Below are 16,094 nucleotides of genomic sequence, written 5' to 3' on the forward strand. Positions count from 1 at the left end.
CCTACTCCTACTGTATCTTGCGATAATTAGTTATGAATAACTTATAAATATATTTGTAGTTAATTGTAATTAATAATATTACTCATATTTGATGGTAAGGATTAAAATGAAATTAAAATATAAAATATGATAATTAAAAAAACCACTTTCAAATTATAGGGACTAAAAGAAAATTAAAATACAAATTATAAGGATTAAAAAAATTATTTTCAAATTACAGAAATTAAGAGAGAATTAAAATATAAACTATAAGGACTAAAAAAATCATTTTCAAATTATATGGACTAAAAAGGTAAAAATCGTGAAATTATAAAAACCAAATGAATAATTTAACCAAAAATCTTTATTAAATAACTTTATGTTATATAGGATATGTTGACACGGAATATAAGTCTATATCATTAATATAGTTTAATTATATAATTTATAATATGTTAATAAATATGACAACTTTAATATGAATATTAATTAATTATAATCAATCATTTAAATTATTTGGTTATTTTTAACTATTTATAAAATTTATCAACAAAATAATATTTTTACGTAATAAAGTCTATAATTTTTTTTCTACTTATGATATACATTTTTTACCGTCAGTGAAAAAAATATTATAAAATGTTTTAACAATAAAATGAATAAAGAAAACAAAAAAATTACAAATAAGTTTAAATCATAATTAGATTATACATTTATTTTTTTCTATTGTTTAACAAGTGTATTTTTTTAACGAGACAAAAATAAAGTGTCACGAAAATAATAATTAGAGAAAAATAAATGTGTACTTTATTGCATGAAAAAATTGTAAAAAGATATTATTGTTAATTGATAAATAATTGATTTGAAAAATCAAATCAATGATCTAATTTATTAATTAAAGATAACTAACTAATTATCATTAAATATATTGAGTTTTCATATTTATTAAGATATTATCAATTATAGAATTAACACATACGGTATAAATTTAATGTAAATTTTTAGACTTACATGATGTAAATGGATCCTATTTTTATTTTTATTTATAAACAGTCTTTGTTTAGTTATATTAAAGTCTAACTTATAAAGAATCTAGGTTTAATTATGACTTTAACTCCTAAAATTAAGAGCGGAAATGATTTTTCAGTCACTCAAATTTAAAAAATATTATCTTAGTCCCTCATATTTAATATTTAAGTACTAAAAAGGTTTAAAAAAAACATTTTAGTTTCTCAAATTTAGTTTTTAGAGACTAAAATGCTTTTCTTTTCAAATTTAAGTGATTAAAATGATTTTTTTTTAAATTTGGGAGATCAAAACTAAATTAACCTCAAATTTTAAGAATTAAACCATAATTAAGCAAAAAAATATTTATGTATGCTAAATTATAATTTATTCTCTATTTCTTTTAGATTAATACCAAAACCGTTTAAATCACCATACAAAAACCGTGTCATGCACTCATGGCACAGGTGTTAATTAAATTTTACCATATACAAATTTTAGATATTTTTACCTGATTGTTTATTGAGGATTCATGAAAGTTTATCATTTTAGGTGTTGTTTGATTTAAGTATTTTTTTCTGTTTTTTGTTTTTAAAGAAAATAGCAAATAAGAAAAAAAATATTTTTAAAATCTTAAAATTTTAAAATAAAAATTATTTTTAAAAAACAAAATAAAAAATAGACATACAAATCAAGCCTCACCTTATAATTTTATCGAATAATCTTTTCCATTTTCTCTTTCCATCAAATCTTACATTATTTTAAAAGAATAGAAAGAACCGTTTCAAATGGCAATGCATGAGTCCTAAAAAAGCATTGCAAGCAAATGGAGAAAAGTGAAGTTCCAACCTGGCTGGCTTTGCTGGTCTTGGCTTGACCATGCCAGATTCAGATGCTTTAATGCTTCTCCCTTACCAAAAAATGTTGCTTTTTCCTAATAATAATAATGATAAATATTCCATGCCCAAGTTGTTCATTAAAGCATTCTCCTTGCAAAGTCAGCTTTTTAAGCATAGCAGGTCTTTGATTCTTAATTGTGCCTTTCTTGCTAGGCAATCTGGACACAACAAACCTACATGTTTTCGATAGAATAAAGAGGCACGCCCCCTTCCTTTAATTTTACACTACACTGTTTTTCATCAATTAAAGTGGATACGAATCCGAATCCAATAGAAAGTGAACACAAATTTGTTATTCTTCTTTTTCTTTAATAACTATATAGTTGTACAATAAAGTGTAAATTTGATTTCTTGTATTTTTAATTTAGAATTTTCCTCATACATTTTGTATGCTTTAATCTTTTTTGGGTACTAATGTAGAATTTCTCCTTGCTACTTAGGGTGATGTTTTTTTATGGCAACTTCAGAACGATCATCTGGACATGCTTAATTGCTACACGTTTAATTTTTTTAAGTAAGTTATCAATTTTAAGTCTCATGTATGGAAAAAATACTATTAAAATAACTAATACTGCCATATTATAAATATTTTTTATTCAAATGAAATAGTCTACGGTAAAATATGTGGTTTAAATTAAAAAAATATTGAAATTTATATAATAATCAGTGACAACCTATAAACGGCATTCACCTCGAATGGATTATTATTTACAAAGGTCACCCGAATGTTTATTTTCATGATAAAGTAATGTTTAAAAATGAACATTGAATTAGTAAATATTTGAAGTCATAATTTAATTAGCTTAAACTTTAATCGATTAGTTATCAAAAGTAAACTAGATAACAAATTAAGCGATTGAACAAAAAAAATCGTTTGGTTTTTACACGTTGATATGAGGTAGCTCATAATGCTGAGTTTTGGTAGGCTAGACACAACACAAACACATTCTTGCAGAACTGATTCAATGGGTGCACCAATAAAAAAAACCGTGGGTTAAAACTATTTATTTTTAAAAGAAAATGGTAAACTTATGAGAAAAAAAAATGATAAACTCAATCTTTATTTTTATCGTAATATGAGATTACTAGGTATTTTTTATTATTTTAATATGATTTTTTATTTATAGAATGAACAGTTAATTGGAGCATTTGGTTTGGGGTACTTAGAGAAACCCTGATTTCTATATAGGCCGTTGCAAAATACTGAGTATGTTGAAATAATGCAAAATGGTCATTGAATAACTTATTGGAAAAGTCGCGGATTGCAAATAAGCCACCAAAAATTGAAAATGGATCCACCGAAGCTATAGCTTGAATCTAAGAGGAGAGGATATCCAATAAGGAATTTTGTAAGGAGATTTTAATATCAAAATCTGATTTTGGTAAATTTTATTATTGGAGCATAATAAGTTCTTGGAGAAAAATTGTCAACGTTTGCATTTATTTAAAAAAAATGATTTTTTTTTCCAAAAATAATCTGCATCTAATTTTTGTAGGACTTAAAAAATGATTTAATATGTTAAAATAAGATCTATTATTGAAATAAAAAATAAAAGAAATATTAAAAGTGATATAACATTATTGAGTCCACCAAAAAATAGCTAAAATTTTTAAATGAGATATTGTCTAACTTACTCTTCATATCTTGTTAAGAATGTCCAACATAAAAAAAAAAGGAAATAAAGAGAGATGAATAACCAGAGCTTTATTCCAATAATGTAAATATGAACGTACAATAGTAACAAGGGAAATATATAAAATTAAACTACTCTCAAATAAAACAAAATAAAGAAAATACATAAAATAACTTATTATCCAACAACAATCAACATCTTTTTAGGAGTATATATTGTCCTTAGTAAGAGAAAGGTAACGTAAGTAATAGTAATATTTTTTTATTAGAGCATTTTCATAATGTCATAAGTGGGAAGTTATTCAACTTTTATTATGTAATTTTGAATCTGCATTTTTTTAACATGAGGAAATGTAGGGGAGAAGCCAAAACTTTATCTTAAAAGGTAAACACAAAATAATATGTTTTTTTAATAATAGTATGCTTTAGTTAAAAAGAAATTCAAATTTTTACTTACCCAATAGCATGCTATTGTTTTTCTATCAAGAAAATTTAGTTCAATTGATCGTAAATTATTATAAATTTCTTAAACTTAATGTAATTTTTTTTTCATTGTTTGAAACTAAGTGAATCTTTCATGGAAGGTTTAGTATATAACTAAATATATTTTTACTGATAAAAAGATACCTAATTACATTGAGAAAAAAATTAATAAATAAGAAAAGAAATTGATTAGATGAATAAAGTAATTTTTTATATATTTTGAGAGAGCTGCGAAATACTTTTTTCAATAATTTAAACAAATAGTTTCATCAAGACAATCTATAATTAAATTATTATGTAATATATTTTATACGCATTCTAATTAAGTTTTTTTTAAGTAACATTCACTATAGATTTTAATTATGAGAAATTATGAAATATTTTCGTTGGAAAAACGTTTTATGAGTTTGAGTTTCTCTAACTTCTCCGGTCCGCGGGTCCAACGGACCAACTCCACCGCCACTTCGGCGTCACTGTAACTACTTCGACGGCACCGCTTACCGGAAACCGTGCCGTTTCCGGAAAATTTCTCCGCCAGGGCCGCCGGAGGTCTTTCCACCGGGAACCGCTTACTGCATTCGAAGTTCGTTAATCATTGCGCATTTTTGCAGCACAGGTTTCACCCTCACAAACCATTTCTCGCTTCTGCGATGACCTTTGACTTCTCTTTATTGATTATTCTATGCCATATTCTTCTTTTCGGAGGCAAATCTAGCCCTAACATTGTTATCGCTGGCTCAATTTTTCTGATTCCTAGGTTTTAGGGTTTTAGTGTAAGCCATTTGAATTCTTTAGTACCACCAACATTTCAAGATAATTCATGATACCAGCATTAGAGTTGTGAATTTGTGATTCAATAGAGTGAGTATGTGACTCTTAGGTTTGAAATTGGATGCAAATTTGTATACTATGTGTCGGTCTACCAAGAGAAACTTGTACTGACAATATGTTATTTTCAGTGGATTCACACTCTTGCGATTTCGTTGTTGTGAATTTTAGCTTTAAACTAGTTTATAAGGAACATATCTTCTGGGGTTTCTTGAATGGAGAAAAAGTTATTTCTAACCCATGTCTTTGATGGTGAAAAAGAGCTAACTGTGCTTGTTCTTACTTCTTATCCTTTTTGAAGGAAATTTTGAACAAAGATTAATTTTTGACAACTTCCTTGAAGAATGTAGGAAAAAAAAAAAGAACTTCGTCCTCCCATGGTGATTAGTAAATTGAGAACAAAAAGCCATGTTCTTATTTTTCTACGTCGGCATTTTGCAAGATTATGATGCTTATTTCTATTTTTTATTTTTTATTGAAGTCTGGTTTAATTTGTTAGTTGATTGCTGTGTGTGAGTATAAAGCTATCAGAGATGAGTCCCGAACATATTAATTTATGTGCTTTGCTCTCTCTCTAAAATTATGTATATTTTCTATTTTTACAGGTTACCAATACAACCAGTTGCTCAGATGGTAATTTTTTTTTTCATTTTAGTTTTTGCCTCACTTCCTTCATCTATGTCTAGGTTTTTATATTTTTATTATTATTTTATTGAAAAGCAATATTGTTCATGTTAATGTGTGTTTGAGTCAAGTAACAAGGACATTATTACTTTGAAGGATCTTCATACTGAAGAGTTGCCTCAGTACATACATATGAATCAGAATGAGTTTTGCATACGAAGGTTAGTAGTTTCTTTATAGTATTTCCTTAATGGTGCTTTCTTCCATCATTCCCCCTCTTTTTGTTTTCAACTCCAATTCTTTTGTGATCATAGTGTATTTTGATGGAAACTGCTTCTTAGTATGAAATTGAAATCATACCTTGTGTATTGTTGAATTTGATTTGCTATTGATTGCTTAATGGTGTTTCACTGTAATTCTATTAACACGAAGCATGCGTCTTGATTGGTTGTCTTTAAATTCATGAAACTTTCAAACATAAATTGTTTGAACGATTTAGCAATGCTGAATCTTGATTCCATCTGGTAGTAAGATAAAGTCTGGTATAATTTCATTCATTTGAACTATTTATGCTTATTGGTGTTTCTTTTGTTGTCCTTATTATTTGGTCATTTGATTACTTGGACTTTTGAATATTAGTCTCAATATCAAACCTGATCACTAGAAGTCCTTCACAATCTTCCATTTCCTTTGAGCCTATCTTCATGGAAAACAGGAGAGTGGGCATAATGGAGTAGATTACTGGATAAACAAGATTTAGTAAGATTAACCTGCATGTCCAAGGAATAGTAGACATCCTTCCAAGTATCCAAATGCATAGAAAACTTAGTAAGGACTGGATTCCCAAAGAAGTAAACCTCGCAAGGAAAAAAAATGGCACCATTATAATTGGAATAAATCTTTTAAAAAACCCAAATAATGGAATGAGATGAATTGGAGTGGAGTGCATCTACTTCCATCCCTCTTTTAACTTTTAAGAAACCCAAATAGTGGTTTACGAGCTCATTACATTCCTTATCATCATCTAATGAATATTTTGCGTCAGAACTCTGGATTAACTACCTTTATAAGTTATATTGATTTGTTTGCCTTTCTTTTTATTTCTTTCCAGGCATAAGAAGCAGAAGGAGGAGGATATTGCTATATGTGAATGCAAATATGATGCTGATGACCCTGACAATGCATGTGGGGATAGCTGCCTGAATGTATTAACCAGCACTGAATGCACCCCTGGTTATTGCCCTTGTGGTGTCTTATGCAAAAATCAGGTGAATTGATGTTTAATATAACCATCCTGCAGGTAGTTAAAGGTTGATCATGAGAAGTTATTACTTATTAGCTCCCAACCTGTTTCTGAGGGAATTTGATATAATTACTGCCTATTTATATATATATGTGTATATATATATATATATATATATATATATATATATATATATATATATATATATATATATATTTTATTTTTCCATTTTACAAACTTCTCAGTAGCATTCAAGAATGCCCTTCTAGAACTTTTTTGTTTCACAGTTTTTGAACTTTTGACCTACTTTATTTTTTATGAAGCTAACATCAATTACTAATTACTATATTCATGTCCTATATGTCATGGTTACAGAAATTTCAGAAATGTGAATATGCAAAAACAAAGTTGTTTAAAACTGAAGGCCGTGGATGGGGTCTTTTGGCTGATGAGGATATTAAGGTAATCATATAATGAATTGCCATGAAAATTGGAAAAAGAAAAGGGAACTTTCTTGCTAAACTTAATGAATGTCATTGTATTTTCTGTTTTGTTATGGGAATGACTAATTATTTAGTCATTCCTTTAGTTTAGCGGTGCCATACTTCAATTTATTTATTTTGTACAGGCAGGACAATTTGTCATTGAATACTGTGGAGAAGTAATATCATGGAAAGAAGCCAAACGTAGATCCCAGGCTTATGAAAATCAAGGTCAAATGTCAATTAATTCAATGTTTATATTTGACTGGTATTTGATTTTGCGGTTCTTGTAAAACTCTTGTTTGTTTTGTAGGTCTTAAAGATGCATTTATTATTTGCCTTAATGCATCTGAATCTATTGATGCAACCAGGAAAGGAAGCCTTGCTAGATTTATAAATCATTCCTGGTAATCACTTCAAACAAAAATATGAAAATTAAGTAAATCGAACCTGCTAGTATGCAAATATAGTAGGTTTGTTTTCTTGTTCTCTTTGTTTCTCATTGCCCAAGGTTTGATATCAAATGAATACTTTTAAGTTTGCAGTCAACCGAACTGTGAGACGAGAAAATGGAATGTGTTGGGGGAAATAAGAGTCGGAATATTTGCAAAACATGATATTCCTATTGGAAATGAATTAGCTTATGATTATAATTTTGAATGGTTTGGTGGTGCCAAGGTTCGTTGCCTCTGTGGTGCACTCAAATGTTCTGGATTCCTTGGAGCAAAATCTCGTGGTTTTCAAGTAAGTTTTAATATTTATCTAAGGTAGCAAAGCCTCAAAAAAGTTAAGTACTTGAGATAAGCCTTTCATAGGCTTACACATGATGTGATTGTTGTAGTCTTGTAGACCATGAGCTTTTAAGTCCTGTCGATAGCTTGAAAGGTGATGCTTAGGTGTTTTTTATTCTTTTGATAGATGATTGAATATTAGATTTAAAAAAATCATTTAATAAAACTTGAAAAAATAGAAGTGGAAGAATGAAGTAGGGAATAGGGATATGTAGTTATCGTAGAAAATAACATCTATTCCTGTGAGAATATAATATACCTGTGAAGCACCGACACGACCCCAAACAACGGTGTCCCCGTTTCCGACACGCCGACGACAAGGACACGTGTCGGACACGCATTTGCCGTGTCCAACTTTTATTTTTAAATCCTTCGACATGGTTCTAGACACGAGAAGCCAACAGACACGACACGACTTTTGTTATTTTTTTCAAAATCATATTTTTTTAAATCTTAAAAGATAAAAGATTATATTTTAAATTATAAAAATAGATTAGATTTTTTATTATTTCCTCTTCACATCGTTTACGCTTCCTATTTTTTTTTAAATCTTAAAGATAAAACATTATATTTTAAATTATAATAACATATTAGAATTTAGATTAAACCAAATTAAAATAACAATGTTTTCTTTTCACGTCAGTCATGTCACTCCTTCATTCATGTACGTCTTCACTGGTTCCCTCGTTCATATCTATTCGTTACTGGTGCTCATGGAGGCAAAGTTTTGGTGGCTAGTTCATGGTGCTCATGCACCAACACTTCAAAAGATTGCTCTTAAGTTACTAGGGCAACCTTGTTCATCATCATGCTGTGAAAGAAACTGGAGTACTTACTCGTTCATTCATTCAATCAAAAGAAACAAGGTTGCTCTAATATTTGTTCATAGTAATCTTCGTCTTCTTTCAAGAAATTCCCCATAATATCATCAAGAAGAAACTAAAATGTGGGACATTGCAAGAGATGAGTTTGGATCACTTGATGAGAATGAAATTCTTGAAGTTGCTAATTTATCCCTTGATAAACCAGAATTAGAAGTTGTGTTTTTCAATGATGATGATCAAGAAGGAAGAAGAAGAACTTAGATAGATTAGGATTAACAGTTTTTTATTTATCTTTTCAATTATGATGATTTATCTTGATACTTTTTTAGGTGAGACTCTTTATTAAATATATTAGCAAGTTTGTTTTTAGATTATTTTTTAAAGAGACAAAGTTTTTGCTTTGTGAAATTTTCTTTTGAATGATAATTGTGATACTTAATATAATTTTTTGATGCTTATAAATAATATATATATATATATACCGTGTTCCTGTGTCTTATGTTTTAGAATTTAGCCGTGTCGCGGTGTCGGAGTTGGAATCCGTGCTTCATAGTAATATATCCACCTTTCACCCTGGGATTAAGAAGCAAGTAAAACATGAACATTTTATATTCCTAAGAATCAACGATTCATAAGAATATTTATTCAAAACTTGTACCAAACACGGGAATGTGATATTCCCAAGTTCACTTTCCTAGGAATCCTTTTTGGTTTATGTAGTTATCGTAGAAAATAACTTCTATTCCCGTGAGAATATAATATACCCACCTTTCACCATGGGAATAAGAAGCAAGTGAAACATGAACATTTTATATTCCTAAGAATCTACAATTCATAAGAATATTTATTCAAAACTTGTACTAAACATGGGAATGGGATATTCCCAAGTTCACTTTCCTAGGAATCCTTTTTGATACCTTGAAACAAACACAACCTATGGCTTTGTTTGATCCGCGTAAGCAACCTCACTTATGGCTTGATTTTTGTTGGTTGTATCAGTTTTGATCTAGTGGAATGCTTGCTCCAATGATCATTTCATTTTTTTTTTGGGGGGGGGGGGGGGGGGATTTACACTTGTAATAATCGGAAATAGCTATAGCTACATCCCTTTTTTTTTTTTTTTTCCTTTTCCTTGATTATTATTGATTTTCAATCAACTATATTTCCTAATGTTGGGAAAACTATGAGCAGGAGGATACTTATCTATGGGAAGATGATGATGACAGGTAATTTTAAATTTTCCTGTTTTGTGATGCATTCATCTCTAAACAACAGCTTTCATTTTCTCTGTTAGGAATCTGGCCACCAATGTAATAAGCAACATCAAAGATTTTATGCTAATTATATATAAACATATAAATATACACAACATTTGTAGCTTTGAATGTAATTAGCATCTATAGCTGTATTTTTAGCTTTTACTTAGGTAGCTCTGATCAGATTTCTCTACTTTCTTTAATACATGTGTGTGAAACCTAGAAAATTAAAAAATGACAAATTATATGCATTGCACTTGTATTCTGTTAAGGGCAAACCAGCAAAGGAAAGATTTGTACCTGTTTTTTTCTCCTTGGATAAAATTTTTCTTCTTTCATTTTAAAATTGCCATCATCATTCAATGATATAGTTAGATATTGATGAAAAATGATCAACGCCTCTTTACAAATTTCGTGCATATTTTGTATCTAAAATTCATGTTAACGTATCTAAACTTTATCATATCTTGATTTTTAAGAATTTCCATTGTTCTTGTATCTGTGTGGCAAAGGAAAAATGTGTACCTGTTTTTTTCTCCTTTCATAAATTCTTCTTCTTTCATTTTAAAATTGTGATCATCATTCAATGATATAGTTAGATATTGATGAGAAATGATCAACGCCTCTTTATAAATTTCGTGCATTTTGTATCTAAAATTCATGTTAACGTATCTAAACTTTATCATAATCTTGATTTTTAAGAATTTCCATTGTTCTTGTATCTGTGTCATCTCATAATGACATGGATACGTAAAGCTGTGGCAAATAGAAGTTGATGCTGGCTGCTGTGGGCCAGTGTTGTAGGCTGGGGCTAAACATGTGAAGAACTGGGACATTCATTCTTCACTGATTTGATTTTCAGGAATGGATTTAACTTGTTATGGATAATGCCAGCCCAGCAGTCCAGCACATGTGATCTACAAACTTATTCAGCATTGCATATTACTTAGTAATTGACCTTGTGCTGAAGACTGAAGGCTTTAACTATAATCATCAAATCTGTAGTCTAATCTATCTATTAATATCTCTTTGACTTGGTCTTTTTTACATTGTTCCTTTGATTCCTTTTTTCTCGTGATGATTTGGTGCATAATTTTTTGATGTTATGGGTTACAGGTATTCAGTTGAGAAAATTCCTGTATATGATTCTGCAGAGGATGAACCGGTGTCAAATTTTAATGGACAAACCGAACCCTCTTTGGATGTTATGGTTAAAGCTGAACAATTATTGGAGTCCACTGCTTTCCATGTTCAGCCCCTTGATTCAGTTCAGATGAAAGATTTAGATGTGAAGAAGATTAAAACTGATGTAGCAGATGAGCATATGAACTTGTACTACCAGGATGGTGAACAGACCCTTTCACGAAAGAATGCAATATCACGTATCCGAAGTAATACTGCAGGCAGAAACTATCTTCTTGGACCTAGGTCCATGTCTACCAAAAGATCAAGGTCATATAATGGCGTTAGGTTTAAAAATCTCACAGAGAAGAAAATCGATGCTAAGTTTGCTGCTGCCCTCCTAGCATTCAAGGAAGCACAAGAGGAGATTTTAAATTGTGAGGTATGACTTGTCGCTGATTGCTGAACATCATAACATGGCTTTGGATTTTGTTATCATTTTAAGCTCAGTTAGCTAGGTAAATATCCTGCAAAGATAGCTTTAATAATTTAGTTGTCATTTTCGTAATTGGATCTGGAGGATCTTGTTTTAAATGGCTAGGTCATAGAGGGTTGGTGCTTTATAGTAAATGCTCTGCTGTCATCGTGCAACTGTAACGTATGATTGCTATTTGTATTTGCTTGTCTAGTTTTGTGTTCATCTCTTATTTAAAGCTCTCCTCCATGCAGAAAATAAAGGACGATGCTACATCTGCTCTTGATTCCTTATACGATGAAATACGGCCTGCCATTGAAGAGCACGAGAGGGATAGCCAAGACAGTGTATCCACCACTGTAGCAGAGAAGTGGATACAGGCTTGCTGCCTGAAATTGAAGGCGGAGTTTGACCTTTACTCATCAATTGTCAAAAATGTTGCTTGCACTGCGCAAAGGGCACCTGGCCAAGGAAAACCTACTGAAGTTGATAACGAAAACGAAATTAAGCTCTTGACAGGTTGAAATTCTTATCACATTTTTCCCCATATATAATCTGTAATTTACAGTGTCACAAAATATATGGGATTCTTTTTAAAAATTCATAAAATAGATAATCTGTGACTCGATGAAATAATCCTTACTATAATTTTTTTATTTATTATTTTGCCTTTTTCTGCCTGTCGATTTTTGTTTTTGTTTTTATGGGAATGAAAAAAGAAAAACTTCTGTCTGTATGCAATATTATGGATGTCGCCCTTTAATGTATTTTCTCAGCATAACACAGATGGGATATTCTCATAGAGATCAATGATAGCTTATTCAAATTATTTAATTGCCAGACGTCAGTGTCTGGATGCAATAGAACGATTTGTCAATTTATCGCTTAGGTATGGGTCATGGTATTCCACGAGGTAGGGTATAGACACTTACTTCTGACACGTTCAATAAGATAACATTTGTGACTTTAATTTTCACACTGAGCGTCAATAAGAAATTATTCTTGAAATGATATTTAAGATAACTCTCGTAAAAATTAATCTTTTGTTTCGTTATAGTTATCGGTTAAGAATTTTTTTTTAAAAATAATTATAATTTATATTTTCAATATAATATTAATTATTTTTTTACTTATGTTTTTATAATATTAATGATGGATAATAAAATTTATAAATAAATTAATAAAATATAAGATTAATTTTATAATATTTTATTTATTTATTTATTATTGTGTAAAATAACTTAAGATTATTATTATTTTGGGACGAGAGAAACAATTTTATTGGAATGATTTTGTATGCTTGATAAAAAAAGAAAGGTACATTTTTATGAGAAATATTTCTAGTGAAAATATATATAAGTATTTTGGTCTTTTCAATACACTAAATTAAGAGACTATAAATTAAAATGAATTAAAGTGATTCTAAAATTGTTTGGATTGATGAAATTTAAAAAATAACGAGAGGAAATTATTTTTAGTTGTTTGGTTAGGTTAGGTTAAAAAGTGAAAGGAGAGAAATAAATGTAAACTATTGGAGATCATTGTGTCGTCCACTCAACTACAACTGGAAAAAACTGATAACTTCAAGAGCCCCCATCCCGTGCCTTAGTGGAAGGATTTTTTTTATTTTTATTTTTTTATCTCTCCCTCGATCTGACACTTTGTTTTCCGCGGTTTGTTCCACGAGGAACTTACTAATTTTTAATATGTGATTAGGAAAGGGTAAAAATTAATATATTATTTAAATGAATTTTCATATGTTTTTTCTGAATTAATTTTTTGATCCAATTATTTCTGTTGCTTCTGTTATATCTGCTGGGTTGGCCGGTTGGCCGTAGGGCTTGCTTCTATGATCTGGCCTTGGTCAAGGCATTGGTACAGGGCAAGCTTTAGAAGGGATTGCAGGACATATGTTATGAAAGGTGAAATATGCTTTTATATCTCTAAAATTTTTAAAGCTTAATTTTAGTTTCTCCAAAATAATTTTATCTATTTTTTGTTTTGTTAAATTTTGAAATGTTCAATTTTTGTTTAAAGCGCAATTTAAAGTTTTATTCTTCTGTAAAGAGTTATATAAAACATTTTGAAATAAAAAATATTTTAAATATGGAAGAAAAAATGGACATTTTAAAATTAGAAAAAAATGAAAAAGAAGCAATTTTTTAATAGGACTAAAATTAAATTTTAAAAGAATTTTGATTTACTCAGAGAAATATTTATTGTGTGAAAGGATTGTTACAGATATGAGTGGGAAGTTCAATTCCAGCATGAAATCAGAATCTGGATGAAGAAACATCCATGCAGTGCAGATGTAGTTACAAAATAGCTGATTTTCCAACTCTGCGTTGACTGGTCTCCCACAAACAGCTTCCAGGAAATGACAATGAGACTTTCCCTCCCATTTTGTTTTCTACTCCACTCTACCCTTCCTTAATCATTCCACTCTCTCTAAATTCAATCAATCAATTATCTCTCTAAACCCATGGAACACGCCTTCCTAGCCATCGTCGCCGCCACCGCCAGCTTCTTCGTGGTTATGCTCCTCCTTTCTGCCGCCATCCTCCTCTGCCAGCACCACCGCAACTCCACCAAAGCCCCAACCCGCAGCACCTCCCAGATCCGAACCCGCTCCGCCCCCCACCGTGACGCCTCCTCCCGCTCCGTCCTGGAAAACTGGTCCTCCGACCCCAACCTGATCAAGATCTCCTGGGAGGAGCTCGCCCGCGCCACCGACAACTTCTCCCCTCACCTCATCGTCGGCGATGGCAGCTTCGGCCTCGTCTACAAGGCCCGTCTCTCCAACGGTGCCACCGTCGCCGTCAAAAAACTCTCCCCCGACGCCTTCCAGGGCTTCCGCGAGTTCACCGCCGAGATGGAGACCCTAAGCCGCCTCCGCCACCCAAACATCGTCAAAATCCTCGGCTACTGGGCCTCAGGCCCGGAACGCCTCCTCGTCTACGAGTTCATCGAAAAGGGAAACCTCGACCAGTGGCTCCACGAACCCGATCTCTCTCGCTCCCCTCTCCCCTGGCCCACACGCGTCCACATCATCCGCGGCGTGGCCCATGGGCTTTCCTACCTCCACGGCCTCGACAAGCCCGTCATCCACCGCGACATAAAGGCCAGCAACATCTTACTGGACTCTAACTTCCAGGCCCATATCGCTGACTTTGGGCTGGCCCGTAGGATCGACAACACTCGGACCCACGTGTCCACGCAGTTCGCGGGAACAATGGGCTACATGCCGCCGGAGTACATAGAAGGGTCCAATGTGGCCAACACGAAGGTGGATGTGTATAGTTTTGGGATTTTGATGATTGAGACCGCGTCGAGCCACAGGCCCAATTTGCCCATGAAATTGGGCACGGACGACATTGGGATGGTCCAGTGGGCCAGGAAGATGAAGGAGAATAATGCGGAGATGGAGATGGTGGATGTGAATATTGGGTTGAGGGGGGAGGAGGAGAGTGTTAAGGAGTACGTGCGCATCGCTTGTGAGTGCACCCGTGAGATGCAGAAGGAAAGGCCCGAAATGCCCCAAGTTGTTCAATGGTTGGACTCAATGTCACTTTCAACCAAACCTTTTCATCTCGTGTAAATACCTTTACTTCTATATATATATATATATATATATATATATATATATATATATATAAGTCTATAATAACATTAATTAGTTTACATGTTCTTAATAAATGTGATCAAATCATCACATTTTGTTTTTGCTGCCAATTCAGTTGTGTAATGAACTCCGATATAAGGGTTTTACAAGGTTCTAAGCCATGGGAAAGTTCCCCAATTTCTCTCCTTTCTACTTTGTATATATAGTGTTTACAAATTTGATGGGCATACAGAAACAGCCATACAGCCATACAGGCATGCATTTTTATTTTTTTTAATAATTTTATTCACTTTCTAATTTGTAGTGTTGTTATGGACATGACATGACAATACAAATGTGTGGCTTTCAGCAATGATGGATGGACCTTAATAATTTACCATGCAATAAAAGTTTTCTCAATTTATGACGAGAGTTTGGATTAAGATTTCAAAGGATTTTAAAAGACTTTTTTATGATTAAAAAGTCTTGTGGTATTCAATCAAGACTTTTATAAAATATAAACAAATCTTGTGGTATTCAATTAAGACAATAAAGATTTTTTTTTCAGGGCAACAAAATCTGTTGGTATTCAATTGAGATTTCTTACCACTTTTAAAATGTCTTTTGGTATTCAAAAGTAAATAGATTTTGATGGATTCTTTTGTGGAATGGATTTTGAGAGACTTTTTAGTTAGAAATACACATAAAATACTCCTCCAACAATCTCACCCAAACCCTTGAGACTTTTCATAATCTTCCAAAGATTTTTTCTTCTCCTGCCAAACAAGACACAAACCACTACCAGGTTCATTCTCTTACAACTTTTCAATCAATTTTACCTATTTTTTT

The 16,094-nt window shown here is 31.5% G+C and overlaps 2 protein-coding genes across 4 annotated transcripts; both read left to right on the plus strand.

The window, feature by feature from the left end:
- The first annotated feature begins 4,370 nt into the window (after positions 1-4,370).
- Positions 4,371-12,411, plus strand: LOC100775294 (histone-lysine N-methyltransferase ASHH1). Its single transcript, XM_026127593.2, has 11 exons — positions 4,371-4,615; positions 5,433-5,460; positions 5,608-5,672; positions 6,563-6,719; positions 7,070-7,156; positions 7,323-7,407; positions 7,490-7,583; positions 7,722-7,920; positions 9,983-10,017; positions 11,164-11,611; positions 11,899-12,411. The coding sequence occupies exons 2-11, from the start codon at positions 5,458-5,460 to the stop codon at positions 12,166-12,168; spliced, it is 1,443 nt and encodes a 480-aa protein (XP_025983378.1). The 5' UTR covers positions 4,371-4,615; positions 5,433-5,457; the 3' UTR covers positions 12,169-12,411.
- A 737-nt stretch (positions 12,412-13,148) lies between these two features.
- LOC100305364 (serine/threonine protein kinase-like protein) lies at positions 13,149-15,427 on the plus strand. 3 transcript variants are annotated; one of them, XM_026127258.2, is made up of 3 exons: positions 13,149-13,566; positions 13,886-15,256; positions 15,287-15,427. In XM_026127258.2, the coding sequence occupies exon 2, from the start codon at positions 14,127-14,129 to the stop codon at positions 15,240-15,242; it is 1,116 nt and encodes a 371-aa protein (XP_025983043.1). In that variant the 5' UTR covers positions 13,149-13,566; positions 13,886-14,126; the 3' UTR covers positions 15,243-15,256; positions 15,287-15,427. The 3 variants fall into 3 exon arrangements, with proteins under 3 accessions (XP_025983043.1, XP_025983041.1, NP_001238066.1); XM_026127256.2 differs by having other exon boundaries at positions 13,886-15,427; NM_001251137.1 differs by lacking the exons at positions 13,149-13,566; positions 15,287-15,427 and having other exon boundaries at positions 14,127-15,242.
- Positions 15,428-16,094: the final 667 nt, after the last annotated feature.

This window comes from Glycine max, chromosome 20 (genome assembly GCF_000004515.6).
Source record: "Glycine max cultivar Williams 82 chromosome 20, Glycine_max_v4.0, whole genome shotgun sequence".
Lineage (NCBI taxonomy): Eukaryota > Viridiplantae > Streptophyta > Magnoliopsida > Fabales > Fabaceae > Glycine > Glycine max.

What these genes read in the sequence shown, in the direction of transcription:
- LOC100775294 (XM_026127593.2), top strand. An exon ending in AATGAGTTTTGCATACGAAG is followed by an intron (nt 5,673 to 6,562) that starts GTTAGTAGTTTC and finishes ATTTCTTTCCAG; the next exon opens with GCATAAGAAGCAGAAGGAGG. An exon ending in TGGCTGATGAGGATATTAAG is followed by an intron (nt 7,157 to 7,322) that starts GTAATCATATAA and finishes TATTTTGTACAG; the next exon opens with GCAGGACAATTTGTCATTGA.
- LOC100305364 (XM_026127256.2), top strand. Translation starts at nt 14,127, where the DNA reads ATGGAACACGCCTTCCTAGCCATCGTCGCCGCCACCGCCAGCTTCTTC.